Source organism: Stegodyphus dumicola, chromosome X2 (assembly GCF_044657685.1).
Source record: "Stegodyphus dumicola isolate Sdum_Otavi_A_Nest chromosome X2, ASM4465768v1".
NCBI lineage: Eukaryota > Metazoa > Arthropoda > Arachnida > Araneae > Eresidae > Stegodyphus > Stegodyphus dumicola.
The window spans coordinates 142,338,095-142,362,371 of NC_140781.1; the positions used below are offsets into that span (position 1 = coordinate 142,338,095).

Genomic DNA, 24,277 nt, shown 5'->3' on the forward strand with positions numbered 1-24,277 from the left:
ATTTCTCTGATGAAAATCGTCCCCATTAAAATGATAAACGCCGTTATTTCGACTCCTCAGGCGCGTAACCCATGGCTTTAGATAAATCCTTCGTTATTACAGTAATGTTGAAAAATCCGTCATTATCGGTTGAATGCATTAAACTAAAACCCAACGATCCTATTCCCTATTTACGTAATACGTAGGCTATTCAGAAAGTAACATACGTTATGGAATAAAAGAAAGCCAAATGAAATTAAAAAATTTTTATTACTTACATTTGAAAGGCACATTATTCAGCTATTTTTCTAAATAATCTCTGTATAAATTAAGACACTTATCATAATGGTAAACGAGCATTTTAATTCCATCATCAGAGAATGTTGCCGCCCGAAACTTCAAAGATGCACGGACGCCTACATGCAGTTCCTCGTCATCGTCGAAGCGCTGTGTGGAAAGCTAGGCACACACAAGTGTCTCATAAGTGACGAACTTTACCCAAGTCTCGTCTTCTGTTATGACACGATTCAGAAGTGATTCACTGTTCGTGGTACGTCTCGAGAAATGTCAAAATTGCTGCCATGTGCTGCTTTTTGTGGTCTTCTGACAAGAGTTTTGGTACACATTTGACACAAAAGTGATATCCTAGATCTTGCGTCACAACACCAAACAACAAAGTTCGTGAAATTTGAAGAAACTCTAGTGAGAGCTCCGAAATTGTGAAATGGTGGATTTCGTGAATCTTTTCATCGATTTTCTCTACGAGTTCAGGATTAACAATGCTTGGCTGGCCACTTCGCGCTTCCTCAGGAAAATTTGTGCAGTCATTTTTAAACATGATGCACCATTGCTTCACTCCGGCTTCACACATTACGTCGTTTCCATACACCGTACAAAATTCCCGATAAATTTCAATTAGTCTCAGTTTTTTTTTTTTTTGCGAACAAAATTCTAATCATTGATCGCACTTCACAACTGGCGGGATTTTCTATTGCCGCACATATTTTAAACGTTCACAGTGAACAAAGCAGCGGCAATACGTGCCGTCGACGTTTATAACTGGATGAGTTAGGATTCAGTAGACACTCCAACGCCAAGATGGGCATACTAGCGGTGTCTTTCGCCATGCAGCAGCAAAACGTAACTTACTTTGTGAATAGCCCTCATATACAACTTTAGAAATTTGTTCTATAAATTATAATAATATTGGGCATGCTCATCATTATCAACTGAATATCTATTAAAAGTCAGAATGCAAACGATTCAAGCCCGATGTACGTAATACGCGGTATTAAAAACAATATTTATCAATTAAATTAATGACGGAAGTTTTTATAATTATCAACTAAATATACTGAAATTTAAAACCCAATTGATTCTAATCCGATGGGCGTTACATATGGCTTTAGAAACATCTGTTATTATTTACAGTTTGAAATGTTCATCAGTATCACTTCACTATATTATAAACTAAATTAGCTAACTGAAATGATTTATCAAAAAGATCTAAATTACTAAAAAGAGGGTTTTTTTCTTTCATATCACAGAATTTAATAAACAGTTATGATTCAGAAGATAAATTAAACATTTTAAAACATTTCATACCGCTACAGAAGACAGCACTCTGAAAACTAGTTCAGACCTCCTGAAAGATGATTTAAATTTTAATCTTTCGCGCCGATCGCAACAGTTGCCAGATTGCGGGGATTATAAATTCGATATAACGTAACGCAGTATAAACAGCCGAGAAATTTTGGAAAAGGCTCTTCAAAAGACTTTTTAATGTCAATATTAGATAACGATTTCAAAGGACACCGCAATATAACTTATCTCTGTGTATTCAATTTGAAAATTTTAGTTTCAAAGATTACAGTTGCGTATCCGCTTTTGAACATATTTTATTAATAACACTAGGATTATTTTTTACAGTCGTGAAGTGAAAACTCTATTGTAACTTATTCACACTTCTTATGAAGTTTTCAATCCACTTCAAACATATTTATCGAAAATATCTGTTCTCTGTTAAAGAAGATAACGCAGCTTTCAAAAATTTCAGCGTATTCGAAACTACTTATTCTCTACTTTATTCTCTCTCTCATTATTTTTAAAAACCTGCATTATGATTTGCTCTTTATTAATGAATATACTTCATGTACCTTTAGCGAATTTATGCAATACTAATAAACAGTTGTTTGATATAACTAATTTCATTCAAATATTTAGACAGAATCATTTTAAACCACTACAATGTTAAATATTTTTAAATTATTTATATTATATTAACAATTAATATTTTTAAAAGAGATAAATATTTTCTGCATAATATAAGAAAGAGAGCTACATAACAATAAGAGTAACAAAAGGATGAAAAATCATATAATTTATAAATTTTAATCTGATCATCCTCCCTGTTGAACTGTATTAACAATGCAAGTTGCTTAGAATGAGATACTACCTTAATAGAATTAATTTAAGTTCAATTTAATTACGTAACTTAGCACAAATAAGCTAAATATAACTAAAATCTTTATCTATAACCGTAGCTCTATAATCACACACACACTAAAAGGTAATTCTAAACTAAAGCTCTGGGACATAAAAGAATTGATAAATTCGAGTAAATATTTACTGTCACGAAGTACTGTCACTAACTATTTACAAGATTTCACGAATTCCTCTAAGCTGCAAGGTTTCTTAAATAAAGCCTCATCAGTTATATTTGTGGTATAGAGAGGCATAGCATCGTTAACTCTTAAGCTCTGGGTTGGGGTAATAATCAGTCACTCAATTCTATATCACTAAAACGTTGCCTCTTCTTTTTTATGTTAAACTGATTTTTATCACATTATCAAGTAAGCGTGCGTGTTTCAAAAGAGAAAGAATCGTAGAGTAATTAAACTAAATTTTAATTAATGAATCGATATTAAAATAAAAACCTTACAGATTTCGTTTTAAATTTTACTGTATGCAAGTTGCTTGTTTTACGTCTACACAAACATGTCACTCCTTTTAAAACAAAAGTAAACCATAATATCCAAAATAATAGAAAAAGTGTTAAAATAAATGAAAATGAAAAATATTTTAATCCAAAATAACACGAAATTACAAATTATATTTTATTAATTTATATTTAAGTGATGAAAAGGCCCTGTTTAATAGGCAGTATAAGAAACAGAGCTGGGTAGCAATAAAATCGAGCAAATATCAAGAATTTAAAATAAAGTATAAGGATTGCATTTAAAAACTAAAATTTAAAAAACAAAATACTTTACTCAGATAAGCTCCCTGAATTGTTTTCTAGATACATGTTTTGAGCAAAAAAGCTTTTCTATAAGCAAATAACTGAGCAAAATCCTAATCTTCAGTTTGTGACCAAAATAGTTAACTAACGAAACCAAGCTAAATCAGAAATAATTTGAATTAGGAGAGGATGGTTCAACATCACCATACACTGGAGTTAATTTTAAAAAAATTAACCTGAGAGCGATCACATTTCGTTTACATTTCGCAGTAAAACGTTTTGAAGTGCTACGCGTTCATTCTTTCCACCTGTAATATATTTGACTACTGAAATAGATAGCTAATTGCCTGTGCATCAGATTTTGAAATACTCTGTTTGTTTAAATAAACGAAATCGTATAATTGTTTCTGAAGTAGAAAAAGCTATCATCACTGATTTTAAATTTATTAGGAACCGAAGATTTATTTCGAAATATATGATTAAATTCCTTATTATACGAAAGAGTGGCTTGGAATAATGGTGCGTTTGTTTATTGGAATAAAATATGGGTTGGAATAGTAGTGCGCTGGTGTATCTATACACAAGGACTTGAGGACAAATTTCTGTCCCAAGGGAATAAAATGCCATGTTTGACATATAAAACGTTTTTAAAGGATGATTGTTTTAAAAAAATCAGGAGAATGGCAAAATCTAGCTTCATTTTTTAAACTCTAATTTTGCACGTAACAAATCTTCTCTAGAAAGTAGAAAATCATCAAATAAAATAAATGAGCTAACCAAAAAACTTGAAATTCAGGAATTGATTTATCCTTTTAAGAACAATGTACAGTTTACTTTAATTAGCACATATTAAACACAAAACAACAAAATTTTAATTTTAATATTGAATCTTTCCTGCCTTCATTTCTCCTAATTCATTACAAAACATATATGAAGTGAGTTATAAATAACAAGCGAGAGTCTAAATTTAGAGGAAGAGCTTTGTCAATAGTAGCCTGGAATGCTGCGACTATGTTTTTCAGCTTGTGTGCTGAACGTTGGTGAGTGAATTTTGCACTAAGCATTCGAGGTCCTCTGCCTAAGTGGAAGAATGCTTTCGCGGAAGACATTTTAAGAGAAATTCGTCGTGTTCGTATTTAAGTTATGCATGAAGAAAACGTGCGAACTCCCTTGCAGGTTATCCATTTTCCGGGATTTGACACCTCGGCTGATCTCAGAAGGTTTTAGGCTTTATTATTTTGATTGTATGTAGCGAACTACTACTACATTGGCAAAGCCTTAAGCAGCGAAAATTTCAGTTTATTATCATCTTTATTTGTAAGCTTCATGCTGAAATAAAATTTCAAATTGCATTTCTTTCTTACGAATTTGGGCGGCAACCAGTTGCTTCACGAGTATTTTTAGAAACCATTTAATTAATCTTCAAATATAAATCAATAATCCTCAAGCTAAGCTTTGTAAACAATATTTCGTTAAAACGGGTCTTAAACGTATTCTAGAAATAAGTAAATTTTTTAAATAAATCAAGTAATTTGTCAAATAAGGATTTCCAGTTCCGACAAGCATTATTTTAAGATCTCGCAGACAAATTGAAAACAAATTTCAGTGTAAATGCTTTAAAAATGAGAGATTCTAACTTTTTAATACTATGCAATTTCTAGATCGCACTGTTCCCACATGTCTTGTTATATTCAAACCGACTGATTAAAATTAAACTTCATTTCAGAAATAATATACTTCTTTGTTACGTATACAAACTCCTAAACGAGTTTTTTTTCGTACATTCACATACTTCCCAATCGGCAGCTTTAACAGGGTTTAATAATTAAGTGCGTTTTAGCAGTTTAGCAGGTTTAACAGTTTTGATTTCCAAAACATAGAAAATGTAATGACGAGAGTTTTAAAATCTGTTTCTTTAACTAGTAGATATTCGTCAAGTCCGAATCGATCAAAATACAATAGAAAAGCATTCATTCCTTTTAAATAGAGTCATTTATCATCTCAAATTTTTTTCTTATTAATCCCTAACTATTGTATTTGCATAAGAACAGCTGTTAATGCTCTTTGCTTTAAAAATTATTACTGACTATTGGTAAAATATTTTTAAATTAATTTTCCATTAATCACAGCTAAATTATTCTTTTCAGAAACTTTACATTAATTGCCAGATTATTTTGAAAGAGCCGTGTAATTATAATAATTAGCAAAGTTTTCCATCACTAATTTTTTCAGTAATCAACGAAATTACTTTAACTTCAACACGTGAAAATTTAATAACAAAATTTAAAGAATGTAGGCTGAAGGCACTATAAAGACGGGTCTTCTTTAGATATATGGTTCTAACACAGTTTTAAAAATTATTGTAATATTTTAAATTAAGTTTGATTTCTATACTACTGTCTCATAGGTATTACTAGCAGCAAGAAAAGATGGGGGGGGGGGAGAAAATCATAGGAGTTTTATAAATTTTATCGCTTCTATAAATTAGAAAACTGTTCCTGAGGAAAGAACAGATCTTAGAGATGTATTTCCTAAATCTCACATTTATTATTTTTTTACATACAAAATAATATTTATTACAATTAAGAAAAGTTCCGTTTGATACTTATGTATTAAAAAAAGATATTTTTATATCAAATAAGGAATAAGAAAAGCATGCTCGTTACATTTCCTACAGCAAATCTCTTGCATGATTTGCTATCACGATTTGATTAATCGGTTTATGCACACAAAGTATAACGTTCGTGTGAGTACCGTCAGTCTTGTGTGCAGCTTTCGCGAAAAGCTCATGAAAAGTCTTAAATCTACCTCAATTTAGAGCCCCTTTACTGTTTACTTTGAAACAGGATTTTATTGTTATTTCCAAATCGATAAAAACGAGTTCCCAGGAAATTAAATGGTGATAATATTTGTGTCCTTTTTTCCTGTTTTGCAGAACATGTATTCAAATGTTGCTTTCAAGTTTAAAAACTCGAAAAAGGTCTAAATTTTAAAACGTTTTTATTGTTGGTGTCTTTGCAGTGACTGGAGAAGTAGGCGACATTTCGGGCACAATATGTCACATTTGTCATTAAGAAATCTAGAGCGGCATGAGCACTCCTTAGTAGTGTTGGCCATTGTTATTCGAGATCTACATCAAAACGTTTCTGATACTACAATGACCGCGATGGTAATCTGTTTCGTATATTTTTTCCTCCTAGCATTTTAAACCAACAAGAAGAATTCTGCGATTGATATAGTAAACAGAGCGTATACGTTTCTTTTAAAAACCTTAAATTGTTTTCATAGCTTAAGTCTTTCTTCGGTTTCAAATGACCAACAGCTTTAGCTGAAAATCCGTCACTTGTGACGTATTTACACTTCAGGTGCGAACTGGACGAAATTCAGAATCATACGTGATCTGCGAGCAAATTTTGAAGAAAAAATAACTTTTGTAGGTATTACTGTTATATACAAGAAAAATATGGAATTTAAAATACATTGTTGTTCTGACCAGTGCTTTGTGACTTGTATAATACTTCTAGGCTAATGACTCTCATTTTCGCTCGTGGTGCAATACTACCTCATATTTAAGTGATTTGCCAGCTCACAGCATTAAGCTTCCGAAAGGATTCCTGAGTATATCATTACTGACTGCCAATCCAAATGTCGTGTTGCCACTTTATATTTTTTGTATGAGTAAATAAACCTGAACCAATTTTACCTCTCAATACTATAAGTTAATTTTAGAAATCGTATGTAATTTAGGTTAAAAAATTAAAAATATGACAATGAAATTTGAAAATATAATCTTTCTTCACCTATAATATAAAATGTTCGGTACAATGTAGAAGTAATTGCTGAATAAGTTTTTTTTTCAAATTTTTACAGCTTAAAGACTTGTATATCGCAGTCCATCCTTAGACATATTAAGGCTTTTTATTAAGTATTAACCCATTAACCGCTGGTGTTGCGTTGACGCAACGGTCAAAATAAATGCGTATATAAATATAAATACCTAAGATATTTTATACCAGCAGATGATTTTGTGTAGGGAATATTATGAAGATTATTTGTGTAAAAAAATATTTGCCTTCAACAATCATTTTGTTTATAATAATTAATCTCATACTTTTATCAAAATTTAAGCAAAATTTTCGACCGGGTATTTTTGCTGAAAATATTTAACGAAAGAATCGCCGTCTTTATGAGTGATCTATTTTAGTCAAGGTCACCGCTTATCAGAACATTACATCAGTCAGATGTTTATATTTGTGTTGGGAAGGGAGGGAAAACAGGTGTTGCGTTGACGCAACGTCAGCAGGAAACGGGTAGTCAATCTCCTTTTTGACTCATTCCTTTCGATGTTCTGGTTGTTTAAAAATGCCTAGAACGAGGTATCTTACGTTAGAAGCCCTTCAAAGATTTTTTGATGAAGAAACAGATGATGATAATGTTAATAATGACCAGAATGAAATTGATATTGTTGTTGTTCCCCCAGAAATTGCAGAGGCTAGTGACGAAGAAGTAAGGAATGGCAATGTTTTAAATAATGATAATGATATTTTGCCAAATGATATTGCTGGGGAAGTTGAAATTCACGTAAGATGTAAGTTTCAGCCTTCTAAAAGCAGTTATAGTCCTACTAAAAAGTTTAAAAAGCAGAAGACTGAAATCTTGAAGTGAATAAAAAAGGAACTGTTAGTTATGTCTATCTAAACTTACTAAATATCACCACATTTTACTACTGGAAATATAAAGTCTCTTTTAGATTTCAGACTCGAGAATGCATTATTTCTTTTGCAAACTCGGCCCACCAGCGGCCGAGCGGTAAAGTCGCTGAACACTGGTAGTTCGGTCCGAGGTTCGAATCCCGCGAACGGGCTGGCTGCATGGGCGTTTTCGTGGTTTTCCCCATGTGTAACGTGTATACGAGCCAGTTCCCCTTAGAAAGTACTCCACGAAGGCATCCCTCCCCTTAGGCAGATAGCCCTAGTGTGCTTTGCCATAATTAAATACGCCAACGCGTCTTTTGCAAACTCCTATTGAGAGTGTAGAACTAGCCAGAAATAGATCAGCAACAGGAAGACCTAGTAAATTCAGCATTCAAAAACCATTGCATGGAGATGGTAGACATTTTATCGTAAAGTCCGTTGATAACGAAAGACTTTGTTGTTAAGAGTACCATAGCCAGACTGTTTATAGATGCAAAGTATGTAATGTAGCTTTACATCATGATCGTAATCAAGCTTTTGATGCTTGAATCTTTCAAATGAAATAATCTGTAATTAAGACACAATAACACGCCGAACAAATACTAATTCAGAAGTCAAACAACAAAAATCAGCGTTATATTCACAAAATTTTCACAGGACTAGTTTCGATGGTTTTACCGAACCATCATCTTCAGCTGCAAAACCGCAAATGAACAAGATAGGAAATAATGATTAGATAAGATAAGGAAGCCTGGACAAGAATAAGCAAGTGGCGCCATCTGTTGGCGAAACCAGAACTAAAACATAATTTCTCTAAAAGCCGAAGGCAAATTTGGATTGGAATTAGGATCGTTAACTAGAACAGAAAGATTTTTATGAATGTGAAATGCCTCTAGAAAATCCAGTTCTCCAATGGAAGATATTTTTTGAATAATTTTGGCAGCAGAAAAATTGAAAGTGTGATTTTCGGACCAACAATGTTGAGCAACAGAAGACTTCTGTGTTTCCTTTTTTCTAACATATGCCTCATGTTCTTTGACGCGAAATTTTAAGGCTCTCTTAGTTTGGCCAATGTAAATTAAACCACACTGGCAAGGAATCCTATAAATACCCCAGGAATTCATATCCGGAATGGGGTCCTTGAGTATAGAAGTTGGAATTTTATTGATGGGAGAATAAACAACTCGAAAGTTAAATTTCTGCAAAATATGTGCAACTTTATAGCTAATTGATGGAAAGAAGGGAATGACAACAGAACATTATTAATCAAGCAGTTAAAAAACTCTCATCTCAACACACTAAAAGCCACCCTCTTATTTTAGGAGATTATAAAAATTCTGTTGTCATTCCCTTCTTTCCATCAATTAGCTATAAAGTTGCACATATTTTGCAGAAATTTAACTTTCGAGTTGTTTATTCTCCCATCAATAAAATTCCAACTTCTATACTCAAGGACCCCATTCCGGATATGAATTCCTGGGGTATTTATAGGATTCCTTGCCAGTGTGGTTTAATTTACATTGGCCAAACTAAGAGAGCCTTAAAATTTCGCGTCAAAGAACATGAGGCATATGTTAGAAAAAAGGAAACACAGAAGTCTTCTGTTGCTCAACATTGTTGGTCCGAAAATCACACTTTCAATTTTTCTGCTGCCAAAATTATTCAAAAAACATCTTCCATTGGAGAACTGGATTTTCTAGAGGCATTTCACATTCATAAAAATCTTTCTGTTCTAGTTAACGATCCTAATTCCAATCCAAATTTGCCTTCGGCTTTTAGAGAAATTATGTTTTAGTTCTGGTTTCGCCAACAGATGGCGCCACTTGCTTATTCTTGTCCAGGCTTCCTTATCTTATCTAATCATTATTTCCTATCTTGTTCATTTGCGGTTTTGCAGCTGAAGATGATGGTTCGGTAAAACCATCGAAACTAGTTCTGTGAAAATTTTGTGAATATAACGCTGATTTTTGTTGTTTGACTTCTGAATTAGAAATAATCTGTATTTGTAAAAGAAATACAATGTATATTTTAATATTAAATTAATTACAAGTAAAGTGATTTGTATATTTATAAAAAGTTATACAGCTAAAAAGCAATCCTGCGCTCCACTCAAAAGAAACATCACACGAGTACAATCCTACTCACTTAAACATCCGTAGTCTTATTCCGCTGACGTTGCGCGAACGCAACACTCGCTTTTTCCACAGGTAAGAGCATTTTTCTTTATTTTCAATGTAAATTTATGTTATAAATGCTTAATTTAATATTTGTTATTATTTTCATGATAAAAGAAGCATTCCTTGTAGTTTTGGCGGTTAAAGGGTTAATAGTCTTCTGCATTTCTACTAAACAGCACAAAGAAGTGGAAATTGCTACGAAAAGAAGCATCAGTGTTTGTTTAGATTCATATCATAATGTAAATATCTCACATATTTACAAAATTTTTTGACACTACTTATAAGTAATTTATTTAGAAGCGTATTTTACTAGCACCAAAATGCTTGGGTCACAAGCTAAGATAGTTAAATTGTATTTAAATGATAATAATAACAAATATAAGTTTTTTCGTTTAAATATAGCATCTAAACTGGCATAATATGTTTTATAAATAGTTATTTGTAATTTCTTGAAAAATGCTTGAATAATATATTTAAATACACATGGTAATGGTAATGTAGCAATACATATCATGCATTCAAAACACACCATAAGTATTTCTTTCAGAATAAATTTCATTTCAGAGCTGATTATTAATTAATTAATCTACATTCATCGAATACGTTGAATGAATTGAAGCTCTGTGTTTATTATAGTAAAGTCTTTTTATAAATTTTATTAACTATGCAATTAGTTAAAGTTCTTTACTAGTTACCACGGAAATTAAAATGTAATGACTAAGTGAAAAAATAGGAGCTTCCATTTGATAATCAAAAGCGCCAACTTAATATTCAGATTTAGAAAATTTCTCGAATAGTTATCAGTTTGCGAAATGTTTATCTTTCAATATCTCTTCATTGTAACAGCTAAATATGTTCAAGTACAAATAAGTCTTATTATTCTTGCTGAATTGCTCACTCAATTGCGAATATAACGTTAAAAACCGAAAATTACTTACTTGGGATTCTTTGGTCGATTTTTCTTGGAGCAGCCTCCAATGCAAGATTCGTCTTGAGAGGACAAACTTCCGTTACGAGCTTTCTCTAAGTCCATCTTCTCACAAGTCACTTTCAGTTTCGCTGAAATTGTGTTAGGCCCTCTATGTAGCCCACTTCTACTGTGATCTGTAGTGGCCGCAGTGGCCGAAACTTTGGCCGAATCGTGACCAGCAATGACCAAAGATAACCACCCGCTATCTAGCAGGTGGGACGTCGTCGTCATGGTTACGATGGGATGAGGAAGATGCTGAAGTGAATCTATGAGAAAAAAGATGCTATTAACACATCTGTGGCTGCGAACATAATGGCTATAAATGGTGTACTTACTTAAGAACAGAGCACTACCAACGTCCATTCCATGCGTGCAATATTTAATGGAAATGGACAAGGACTCTATTGCTGTTAACACACGTTTTCTCAGAATCTTTCACCGAATAGTATAAACAGATAAGTAAAATTTGTGAATGTATAATTTGTGCATCTGCTAAAAATATTATCTCTCTCTAAATATTCTGTGCAATGTTTCGTTATTTAATTCATAGATTTTTGCTTTGGATTTTATTAAACAAAAATGAGCAAAATTAAGTATAATAGAATTAAGTATAATATCAGTTGCAAATAACTGACTTTGCATTTTCCCATCAGCATCTTTCAATTTATAAAAGTTATTGCAATGTAAAATAAGTAAGCATTATATAATGTTCTCATAAGGTTATTATGGAATACAAAAAATGTTAACAATAACTTCTATCAAGCTAAAAATTAAAATCACAGATTCTTTCTAAAATGTTTTAAACTCTGCTTTCTAAATAAAATGTTTGCCAAAAATTATTCAGATTTTCCGTATACCTTTTCAGACTGTTAATAAGGCGCTGACAATGATTTTATTTCAACACTTTATTATTTTAAATAATTCGTTTTCCCCAGAAAATAACTCTTTGCACTTATTATCAAATATAGATGAACATTAATAATTTAAAACAACGTGTTTCGCATATTACTTAGCATTTTTTGCATGTTTTACGACATGTAAAAGTGATTAAGAAAAGCATGCAAGCAAATCGTAGTCAGTTTTGTAAGATTTAAAAAATACACTTACCTGTAATTTAACCCACATAATAATTAAATTTATCTTTATGCGTTCAATAAGTAACAATGTGAAATATTCAAAACCATGAAACACATAAACCATGAAACACATTATGCTTAAAAAGCAGAGAAAAATGTCTGAAAAATTGAATGTAAGAATATAAACATGCAAGGAAATATAATGCTAAAGTAGTCCTAAAAATTGATTTATAACTGATTTTTAACTATTTTGAAAGTAACTGCAAGATCTCCTAGCTTATTTCTAAAAAGGTTCGATTCTAAAATTCCGCACCTCAAGTTTTAAATGTATTCTAATTTATTTTATCAAAATGATCAAGAGAAATTTTATTTACATTCAAGCTTAACTTCTTAAGATTCTTTTAATTTAATAATAATTTATTAACTCAATTTAATAAGTTCTTTAATTTAATAAGTTAGACTTCGCAGAATAATCAGTTTAATAATTTAGTAATTTTAGTAATAATTTAGTAATTCAATTTAATAATTTCTTTAATTTAATAATTTAGACTTCGCAGAATAATCATGATACGTAACAACTAGATACCGCCTGGATATTGAAAATCGAAAGTATATTTTAGTTAGATATCGTATTGGCAACACCAGTAGTTAAAATATTAAACATCTCACTTCGAAGTTTTTTTATTTAATTATTGGTAAAATATACTTTTTAAATTATTACATGTTTTTCCAAACAAGCATTTTAACTTTCGGTTATTGCTTTCATTTCATTAATTTTTAGTTAATTTTCTATGTGTTTGTTTAATTAATGAATGAAGCAGCTGAGGTCAAGTTTATATTATTATTATTTTTTTTCTTTAAAGCTTTTATATCAATACTTTCAAACTTCAACCCAGTGCATAAAAGTTTACTAAATTTACTACCTTTTTTTAATTAATGTAAGGTATTTCAAACTAGTTTATTGCTGAAATTTTAGATTTGAGACTTGATTTCAAATCCTGTCAGTTCTACATTTCCTTAATTCTACTAAAACGTTTGGTATTCATTTTAACGAATGATTTTTTCTAAAAATTTCCAATGGCAAATTACAAAGACAGCTATAGAAAGAACAAGCGAAGATGAAAGAAAACAGCGAAACTAAAACCTAGGGGTTGGGATAATTTTCACTCGATGCAGGTGCTTTAAAAGGCAATCATAGTCAGTAACGAGACGAAAGATAACAACAGATTTCTTTCTGGGCCATAGAAGTGAGTGAAAAATTCTGTTACTCCATATTTTATGACTGTTCCTTTCGGTAACATCTTTCCAAAAAGCTTCTCTTTACTAATATTTAATTACTCATTTGGCATTGTAAAACGGGATATATTTGTCAGTTATCTGCAGAATACTGGACCCTTTCTTTGCCAAATATTCTGCCTTATCATTTCCATGAAGGTCACAGTGTGATGTTATCCATTGCATGGCATGGATGAATAGTAAATTTAATGTAAATTTATTTACTTTTAATTTTTGAAAAGTAAATAATAGTATTTCGTAAAAAACACTGAAATACCTGCAAAAGAATTTCTTTTTCAAGCATAAACAGTATTTTTGCATATCTCTAAAGCTCTAGCTAAATTTTTCCTTCGAAGAATCTAGAAATGTAAGTTTAAGTCTGCTTTTCGAAAATCAAGATGAATTTAGAATAAATAAGAAAAATGCGCAAAGAACACGCTTTTTAAAAACTTGTTTTTTCTTTTCTTCATTATACGTAAATTCTTATTTACAATACTTGAAATACGAAGTAAAAGGAGTGAGAATTGCACAACAGAATTTGAAAGACGCAGTTGATTACCAACATTACATTCGGTACTCGTACAGTGTATTTAATCTAGTTCTGCCCTGTATACGATGTTTTCTGTTCTCAAAAAACATTAATTTTTCCTTACTGATTGGTGTTATAAATGACGAATACTGTAAACATAACTGCAGAGTAATGCAATTAAATTTGAAGCTTTCCAAAGTTGGCGTTGGCGTGTTTTTGAATTGCTAGTAAATTACACAAATTTTGGAATTATTTGAGACATTGTTTTTTCCCCTCGAAGAAAATTTCATTAACAAAAAATTACATTGCAGACAGTAAAAACATCGTAGAACATAAAGTACATTATTTTAAATTTCTAAGAACTACAGAATATTCTCCTGCAACATGAAGAATTTTATAAGCGGTGGAGAAAGTCTGTTGCCAGTTGGATTGCGGAAAAGCTCAACTAGGAAATCTGTAGGAAGTTTCTGGATTAATGTCATAACTAAGTCCAAGGTTACCCATACTACACTGCATCCGAAATTTCTTTGGACTCAAGCAAAGTGACTTTTGTCTTCTTTCAGTGTGAAATTGTGAAAAGCTGAATTTCATCAAAACTCCGATATTTGTCAGAGAAGTTGTGGAATAACATATTACATATTCTAAAGATAGTCGTGATGCTCATTCAATGATAAATTCATGCTTTTTTAAGAATTTTCATTTTGAAAGAATTATCTGAAAGTTTTTCTGATATTTAAAGTTAAAATATAGTAAATATTTGTTACCCCAAGAATGAAATTCTAACAGAATTTCCTTTCCTAAAATTTTCTTTTCAATCAGAAAAGTTTTAATTTAATATATTACGTTACAATTATTATGTATTATGTTACCTTTATCATTTTTACATGTAAATAGTATTGTCATTTTTATTCATTTTATTAAATTTACCGCGTTTTAATTTGAAGCAAAATGAATGCATTTTATATGCATGCTTAACAGATAAATAAATCTTTTACGTTACCATTTTGAAGTCATGATGCTCATTCAAAGGATTATATTCCATCACGCTATGCGATATACAAAGTATGAAATGTTACATCCATGCAGCTCTTGTATAAATATCAGTTATGCGTTTTACTCTATTTTATTCCTCCGACTTTACTTCGCATGGCTACAATTCCAAGTAGTTGATTGCATTTCTTTCTTATTTTAACACATTTTAAATGTTCATTTCCTTTACAGATTTCACTAGCATGGTAGTGTCAAAAGTTCTTTATTGATTTAGATAGCATTAAATTAGTTTACATTATAATTACACACTTCAGAGAATTCATAGAACGGTAAAGAGCAAAACAACTATAAAGCTTACTACTCTCGTTTTACATATTGCACTACTGAATTAAGTCATTTAAGTGAGATGAAATGATCCGTTACAAAAGTAACACTCAATACTACATTAGACAATTGTATCCGACAAGCAAGAATGCTCAGATGGTGATAACAGAGTAGGCATTGCACTCGGATGAAGGTGGATTCATTTACGGTGGTTCATTTTGCTGTTTCGTCAAATGACTTTTTCGATAATATTTTTTTTAAAAGATTGATATGATTAAGAATGGATTCATGGCAAAGTGTCATTATTTTAAGCGAGACATAAACCTTTATGATAAATACCCCTGTAAAATATTGCAGAGCAGGCTATTTAATGTTTCACGAAAATAAATAATGCTCATGTGGATCTTAAAATTAGTATATTGCAGAACAACCTCTGTGGTCTAAATATCTATTATTCGAATGATAGTTAACCGAATTCACTAAACTTGTTTGGATAGATGCGGTTGAATGCTGAATAAAATTCTTCGTTATCATCCAATCACTTTTTGACTAGTAATCGTTTAATTTAGTATACGGAACCCCTAAGACCTTTTGTAATCTCCCTTACTTCATTTATCCTACACTGCCTACGCCATTTTTTCAGAACTTATTCGCCTTATTCAATCTGCTTTCGATTTGAGGCGTGGATGAAAATATCTGTTTTGTGAGTATATTTTTCCTAATTATGATATCTGAAAGTAAAACAATAATGATTTCAATTAATGTGAAGTTAAAACGTTAAATAAAGGGGGGAGCAATAAATACAGTTAATAGTTACAGATCGCAATATTAGTAAAATCAACGGTTAGCAGTATTGTATTTTTTTCGTTATATGTCTAGGTTACTAGGTATTGTCTCATATTTCTCATTATGTATAGCTTACTAGCCATAATGATTTTTAAATATGAAAACTGATTACCCAAACACATCCTGATCTCAGCCTTTTCGGATAATAGTGGCTGTAATTTAGCTTTGAAATGACACAGTTATACTCGTGACTACACAGGTGAAATAAATTAAGAGAATTTGCATACTAAGAATCTACGATCTCCAGAACTACTGAACAGATTTTAATACATAGGTGTGAACACAGGTTGATATAATACAAACAAAATAAACATTCAACAGTTATAATAGACACCCATGTTCGTATGTAACTGATATAATAGACACCCATGTTCGCATTGGAGTCTGAAGGTCTGAAACAGCGGTTGCGGAAGACACAAAAGAAATGAATTAATAGGGGGTATGGTCCCCTCTTACAGCTATACAGGCCTCGCAGAGTGCTGCCATACTGGAAATAAGGCAGTTTATCAGTGCCTGTTGCAAATGGTCCTACTCATTCAACAACGCTGTTTTCAGTTCGTGGATGGTTCTCGGAGGGCTGTTGCGAGTTGCAATTGCCATCTCCGGAGCGTCCCAGACATACGCTATAGGGTTGAAGTTTGGATACCTGGTAGGCCAATCCATCCAGCAAATATCCTCACTCTCGAGAAATTCGTCGATCAGAAGAATTCTATGTGGCCTCGCGTTATCGTCCTGTAATATGAACTCGGGGCCCACTGCAGGCCGGAAAAGGCGAACATAGGGCTCCAAAGACTCATCCCTATACCTCATACCAGTCACAGAGCCTCTGTCAAAGACGTGGAGAGGTGTGCGGCTATCCAACATGATGCCTGCCCAGACCATTACACCGCCACCGCCATAATTGTTGATTTCGCGGACCTTGGAGGGTAGGTAGCGGGTCCCTGGCTCTCTCATATGAAAGTACGACGAAAATCGGTGTTTAGGCTAAAACGGGACTCGTCGGTGAACAGAACGGTCGCCCATTGCTCCGTACTCCAATCACTATGCTGCCTGCACCATACTAATCGGACTCTCCTGTCCGTAGACGTGAGCGGGACGCAAACAGCCGGTCTTCTGGCAAACAACCCTCTCTCATTCAGTCTTTTGGAAACAGTCACCCTTGTTACACGTTTTGCTGTGGCTGCATACAGGTCCCGCGAGAGCTGAGAATCTGTAGCCCCTCTCTTACGCCTCACTAAAATGGACAAATAGCGATCTTCTCTGGCCGTCATGGCTCTTGAACGACCTTTCCCAGGCTTTCTCTCGATGGATGCAGTATCCTGGAACTGTTTCCATAGGTTACACGCAATGCTGGGCGTTAAATTAAATTTCTCTGCATATCTGGACTTGCGATTAGCCTGCCTCTAACCTCCCGATAATTTGTCACCTTATTCCATCATCTAAACATTGGTGGTTACTCATTTTTACTGTTCCGATGTGAATTTAATCTAGTGCTGCAAGATAACACCAAGAAATTCGCTGAGGTGTGCTAGAGAAAGCAATTCGTCTTACCCTCTAAACGCTTATAAAACCTGCTTTTCTGCTGGCTCCGCCTACACACACGTGTACACTTACGTATTTGCTGTACAAAATTGGCATTTTTATCTAGAAGCAGTGGTTTTGCTTTCAGTTCAGTTCTTTTCATGAAATTCGATAAAATATGCAAATTCTCTTAATTTATTTCACTGGTGTATGTAGCATAAGAAATCAGGCATAAAATATAAACACTTACATTTATAATTATTCTTTTAAGTAAATTGAAAATATTATTCTAACTTTAAACCATCTCTGCAGGTTTAACCTTAAAATAATTCCTCAATAACGTGCACCGCTTTAGAATTTTGTTTACGTGAAATTTCATTCTTCTATATTTGATACTTTTATTTTAAAACCTCAGTGGGATAGTTAACTTTTTTGCATGCATTTCAAAGATTAGTCAAGTTAAAGTAAGAGCTTACGATTTCGGTATTTACTCTGTTGCTGAGAAAGATCGACAGAATTTTGAAATGAAAATGTCGTTAAAGGAAGGCTTTATTAAAAAAATCGCTTGATTTTGGTAAATTATCGTCCAAATATGGATCAGATATGTGATTAATCGGAGAAAGGAAAAGATCATAGGTATGTGAAACTGTATAACTAATGCTTCTAAAATAATCGGACATCCTATCTTGCTTCAAAGTAAATTTGAAACTATACATATATTTGATCATTATTTAAGTACAAAATGTCCAATTTGAAGTAATCTAATGTACAAAATGCTCAGTTGTATCTAACCTGTGTCTCAATGAGCTATGCAATAAAAACAGATTGCTTAGAATCTCCCCCTTCCCCCACAGAATTCCAGACCCCGATCATTAAAAGCAAATAATCTATTCTAAAAATGTATTTCTTAGAATTTTGTTCTAAAGTCTCAAGAAACTACAGAAGGTGGACTCAGTGCAGAGCATAGCGGATTTTAGCAACGTCCAGCTAACCTTCCCTCAGAAGGAAGAATGCGGAAAAAGAAAGTTTTCCAACCCGAAATTTGGGATGGAAATCAAAAAGGTCCATATAACTTAGAAATAAACCGGTTATATCGCACATGGTTGATTACTGGATCGGGATGAGCGCTTTTACTTTCCAATGGGACTTTCTAGAAATGATTTATTTATTTTTAAACGTAATGTAAGTATGAATTTCAATGATTTAATATTTGCATGACTATTATAAGGAAAACAGTTTATGTTTCACAAGCTGATGAGTGTGCTATGCATGTAGAAATGTAAGTTTATATTGATAAAATTAAAAACAAACTTCTAGTAAAATATATCAGCTATTTTATAAAGTACTAAAATGACTGCCGAAATTCGGTAATAAACTTATATAAATATCAAACTAATCTTCAAACACCTAAATCAATATCCATCTTCAGTAACTAATTTTATATATCTAACTAACTATATCATTTAGAAATAACCATCTAATTAACTCTGATATTATTTCCAAATAACCATGAAGTTTTTAATGCACTGTTCTTGTCCCATAAAAAAACATAAAAGTACAAATTTTAAAGAATTTGTTATTTTATTTTTGATTGCTTTTCTTCTTCTACATCTATTTTTGCTTAAAAGAATTCTTCGATAAAATAAAGAAACCACATAAATTGAAGAAGCAAGAAAACATAAACTGCGAATAAGAACATAAATTGCTAAGCAAGGCACGGATATAGCAAAATGGTCTTGTGAATTTTTGGACCAGTTGACCAAAAACTGTCATTGTGATTAAATTTATATATTCACATACTTTCTAGAAAATATAACTGCAACTATCCCCCCCAAAAAAAAGAGTTATCGGAAAATAAATTATGTACTAATTTTCTTAGTTGCATTTTATCTCAATCTAGAAGCGCCATCAGTGGCAATAGTAACGAAAAGCATGTACCCAAATAAGTGTTATTATTTACACACTTCATGGTATTCTTTCGACTTTTATTCGTGATCTTAGAATTCAGTGAAACACCAACCCACAGTGACAGCTCAAGTGTAGTCGTGCTGCATGAATGACTGATTATCATTTACTGACCATCAGCTCTATTTATCCTAGCATGACGAATCTCAGTTCTGATAAGAATAAATATGTGTTGCACTAAATCTGTATTACATGTCTGAATAATTAAAGAGGCTGTTGATTTCCAACAACCTTCGGCATCTGACCGATGAATTCCACCTGAAGGTTCATAGATTCAAAGCGCTTTCCTGGTAAACCTAAATACAGCTCAGTCTGTGATGTTAGCATTGTCCGACCGTGAACTTATCTGGTAACCTACCTTCAAATGTTATTACTTTAATGCTGTAGCTTCAATTCTTGTCACGTTTAATAGCAAACCTTCCTCCTATTCATCACCTGTTTAAAAGTAGATGGATGGAGAATTTGAATTTAGCCCAGATATTCTATTGCATTTGACTACTAAAGAGCTATTTTATTTTATGAACACTTAAAAAAGAATTACACTTAATGATTCATTTGCGCTTATTTAGCAGAAAGACATAATGTCTTCCTGTAGATTAAAGTTACAGAGGAAAATTATCTGGAATTTCTGTCACTAACTATTAAAATTCATGTCTCAGACTGAAAAGATTCAATCAAATCATCAAATTCCCTTTTTTTTTCAATTAACATCAGAGTAAAATGAAAGTTACATAAGGTAATTTCTCTCTGCCTTCAGCATGCTTTCGTATTCGTCTTCATCAAGATTTGGTGACTGAGTCCATTCGCCCTTTAAAGGGGGGGGGGAGCATATAACGTATTTTCTATCTCCTTTCAGCATGTTTTCGTGATGCAGCATGTTAGTATACTCGGCGCACATTCGAGGGGTTCGAGTCCCGGGAGAGGCATTGAACATTTTTTATTTCTCCTTCTTTAAAAAAAAACCTAATGATTCTACACTTAAACAGATGATACTTTTTCTTATACACTGAAATTAACGTCATTTTTATGTGACGTTATATATTATATAGATCCGAGATTTCGCTTTTTCAGATTTCACTACTTTTCTAAAATGAAAACTCTGAGGAATTTGGTGATCTTCCTATTCTGCGATACTTAATAATAGTTAATGACTGTGCTAATTTAACGAAAAAAGAAGAATGGCAACATTTATCAAACAATTACTGTAATTAAAGTTCATTTTACTGGAACCTCTATTTTTTTTTTTTTTTTTACCTCAAAATCTAAGTTAGTCAAAACAGAAAATTGGTGAGTCCATTGCTGTGATACCATTGTTCAAATTGTAAATAACTGTTAAAGATTAACATTGTGTACGAAATCTGGTTAATTTATCTCAACTACTTTCATAAAATATATTCTTCCCAGTCAGATCATTATTTGCAAAACATTAATGCATTATTGTTTTGCTGATAATGATATGAAAACTTAGAATAAATATCTTAATGGCAGTTTAAAACGATATCACTCCCTTGTATAAAGAGAAAAAAGCATATATGAGTTCTAATGCAGTGGTTCTTAATGTGGGGTGTTCAGTGAAATTTGTAGCGCTAACATCTTTAGAACTGTAAATTAGCTCAGTCTTATTACAAATTCAAATGAATTACAGAAAACGTAAGCTATCGTTGTCCATCAAAAAACAGTTAACTGAAATAGCTGCTGAAAATAATTTACAACGCGTTCGTGTAAAGAGAAAAAGTATTATTTATTAGTTTTCAGATTGGGTTAAAAACTAAGCCGAATTTGCCAAGAGTTGCTGTCAAATAGTTGTTACCTTTCACAGTTTATTTAGAAGAAATGGATTTTTTTATATTCTTCTTCTAAAAAAATAATAGAAATAGGTCGTATGTTAAAGACGTCTTGCCACTCTACCATACCAAAATAGCCTGATTCCGAAGATAAGTTTGCAAGCATAAATGCAGCCGTATCCTTGATTACATGTAACCTGTTCATAATTTTAAAAAGATTTGTTAAAATGTTTGACATTTCTGTGTTTATCGATATACATACTTCAATAATACAAAATATAATGTATATAAAGAACATCTCGGCTTGAAAGCCAGATGCCAAGATAGTGTCCTGCGGGTTAAAATAATTAATATAAATGGGGCAGAATAAACTGAAAATAATGACAAAAATATGTGTATGTAATTGTAAAATATAGTATTGAAAATGTGAGCTACCAGCAATGATATAAGAGCTACAGTATCTTCCACAAACATGCGATTGAAATATGCTCAAATATTCTATACAAAATGAGCAGGCCTAAATACCTAAATTATACCTAAATACAAGCGACATTCGCACTGGGTAATCGTCCATTTCCAACACCTCTAAGCACCACTATTGGATTGCCGTTAAAACTGAGGCTTTCATCATTTGCTCCTTACAAAAGCTCTCCTACCACAGAACACAGGCAGTTCATACAATTTTATATATCAAAGACGTATCTGGCATTGAATCTCGAAGCATATGCACATACTTATGTCATCTTTTTCTGTATGAGTGAGTTTGCTTCTACATCATGTTGACGCTGATGTACATATTCATACTTTTTCGATACTGAACATTCAGCTTCTAAATTATGCTTTTGCTATTACATATTCATGCGATTTTTTTGCTTTATTTTAGCCCTTCGGAAAATAGAAATCCCTCATACCTACACTAGATCTGAGAGGAGATACTAACTGAAAAAATAGGATAATGGTAGAGCAAATCTGGGATGGGTTGCTCGTAGCGGAATATTCTGGCTTTGGACCTCCCACCCAGAAGCAATGCTAGAATATTCCACGATAATTCATTAAAAAGGAAAACCCTAAATTAACCAAATAGTTTGATATGAGAAAAAATATTATTTAGCAATGAAATCCCAGTGTGGTGCTTATTTTAAGCTTGGTTAGTTTTGCTGATTCAAACGTTCTATCTTGCCAATGAAAAGCTTTAAAATTCTTTGCATATCAGGAATAATTCTTTTTTTAATGTCATGCATCGTGCCAACATTTTATGAAAAATTTTTTTCAAGACTTACCCTAAATGGAATTTTCTTTTCTTCTTTGTATTTTACAAGTGTAAATACATGATGATGCCCACATTATCATAAAAACATAAATCTATATCAAGAAAAGGAACACGTTGTTTCACCGTTAAATACCGATACTGCTTTAATTAGTGAAATCATTTTCTCGTCTATAAAAGGATTAGTAGCATACCTTTTACTAATAGTTAGGACAACAGTCTGGAGATTTGAAGATATAATTTTCTCTTCACTGGTAATGGGGTTACTCTGAATTACAAAGAAAAATTTAAACAATGAAAAATTGATTAAACGAGCAGGCGAAGATTTTTTACTTGGTAAGACTTACACACAAGCTCGTTCCACATCGCTAAATAAGAGTCTAAAGGACTCTGATCCAAGGATTAAGTAAGAAAATTAAGAAGGGAAGTTATTCTCATGGTTCAATGATAACGACCACAAAATGGAAGCAATAGGATTCGAGACTCACCTCAAATCATATTTCAAGCGTAAAATTAATTTCACTCTGCGCATTTCGGTGCATGTAATATTTGGCAATTACTGAATAATTAACTTTTATTGATTAAACCTTAATGACCAAATTACTTTTATGCCAATCAATGATGAACAATAAAAATGTTTTTGGATAAAAAGTAAAACATAAAAACTGATTACTAGGAAACTCCAAAAGGTAAATTTAACTAATTTGCTATTAGTTACGATTTTCCACATGATCACAATTATTATGCGGCAAACAGCAAGAAACTTATATCTTCTAATATAATTTAATGAATATCTTCCCCTTTGATATTGCAGGCTGTTCTTTGAAATAAGCCATTATACTTCCTCGTAACATCGTTTGATTCTCAAACTGGTTTTTCCCTTTGATACTCATAATAAACCAAAGTGAAAATTGAAACTTTACCGTAAAAATGTAGACCCAAAACTACTTCATTACTGATAACATAAATGAAATAATAATAAAAAAAAACATAAGTGCAGAAAGTGAAATAGGTTCATACAATTTATAATGAAGAGGTTACCTTTTTATACTACAATGAGTACTTGGCATACTGATCAAATAGGTTTGTACAATTTGAGTTACACCATCCTGATTAAGTACGTTTGTAGAATTTGATTTATATCATCCTTATCAAATAAGTTTGTATCATTTGGCTTTTATATTTTTTAACTTGTACACATTCAGATAAACAGAATAAGAAACACGTGATTATTATTACTATTTAATTTTTGTACATCAGAAAACTTGAGCAGAAATACTGAACTCCAGAAAATTTCTCACTACTTTTAACTAGCTTACGTTAACGCATTTGAAATGAGGACGTAAAATGCTTCAGTCAAATAAATAAACCCAAGAAATATATGCTCGCCAAATATTGTCCTACTTTATTTCTGGCTCGTGAAATTTTTCAGTAAAAATTGCGTACAACATAATTACTATGGTCGCAGTAAGGCGGTAATATCAATACGTAATTGTTTTGCTTCGGCTTCTTTGTGTTTGGCGATATCGGAAAGTACATGGCTGCGGAAATTACAAATGTATCTTTCATTGCATCAAAGATCTTTCATTGCATTTCCTTGTGTTATAAATGCTGAAATCTGGTCGCAAAATTGTGAGAG

General features: G+C 32.2%; 1 protein-coding gene across 1 annotated transcript in view; it reads right to left on the reverse strand.

Annotated features, from left to right (window-relative positions):
- The window catches only part of LOC118187442 (proton channel OtopLc-like), a 222,391-nt gene that overhangs the window by 118,635 nt on the left and 79,479 nt on the right, over window positions 1–24,277 (reverse strand). Inside the window, exon 3 of the mRNA XM_035357661.2 lies at window positions 11,030–11,327. Coding sequence (XP_035213552.1) covers window positions 11,030–11,292 — 263 coding nt within the window. The 5' untranslated portion in view covers window positions 11,293–11,327. The remainder of the gene's footprint in view (window positions 1–11,029; window positions 11,328–24,277) is intronic.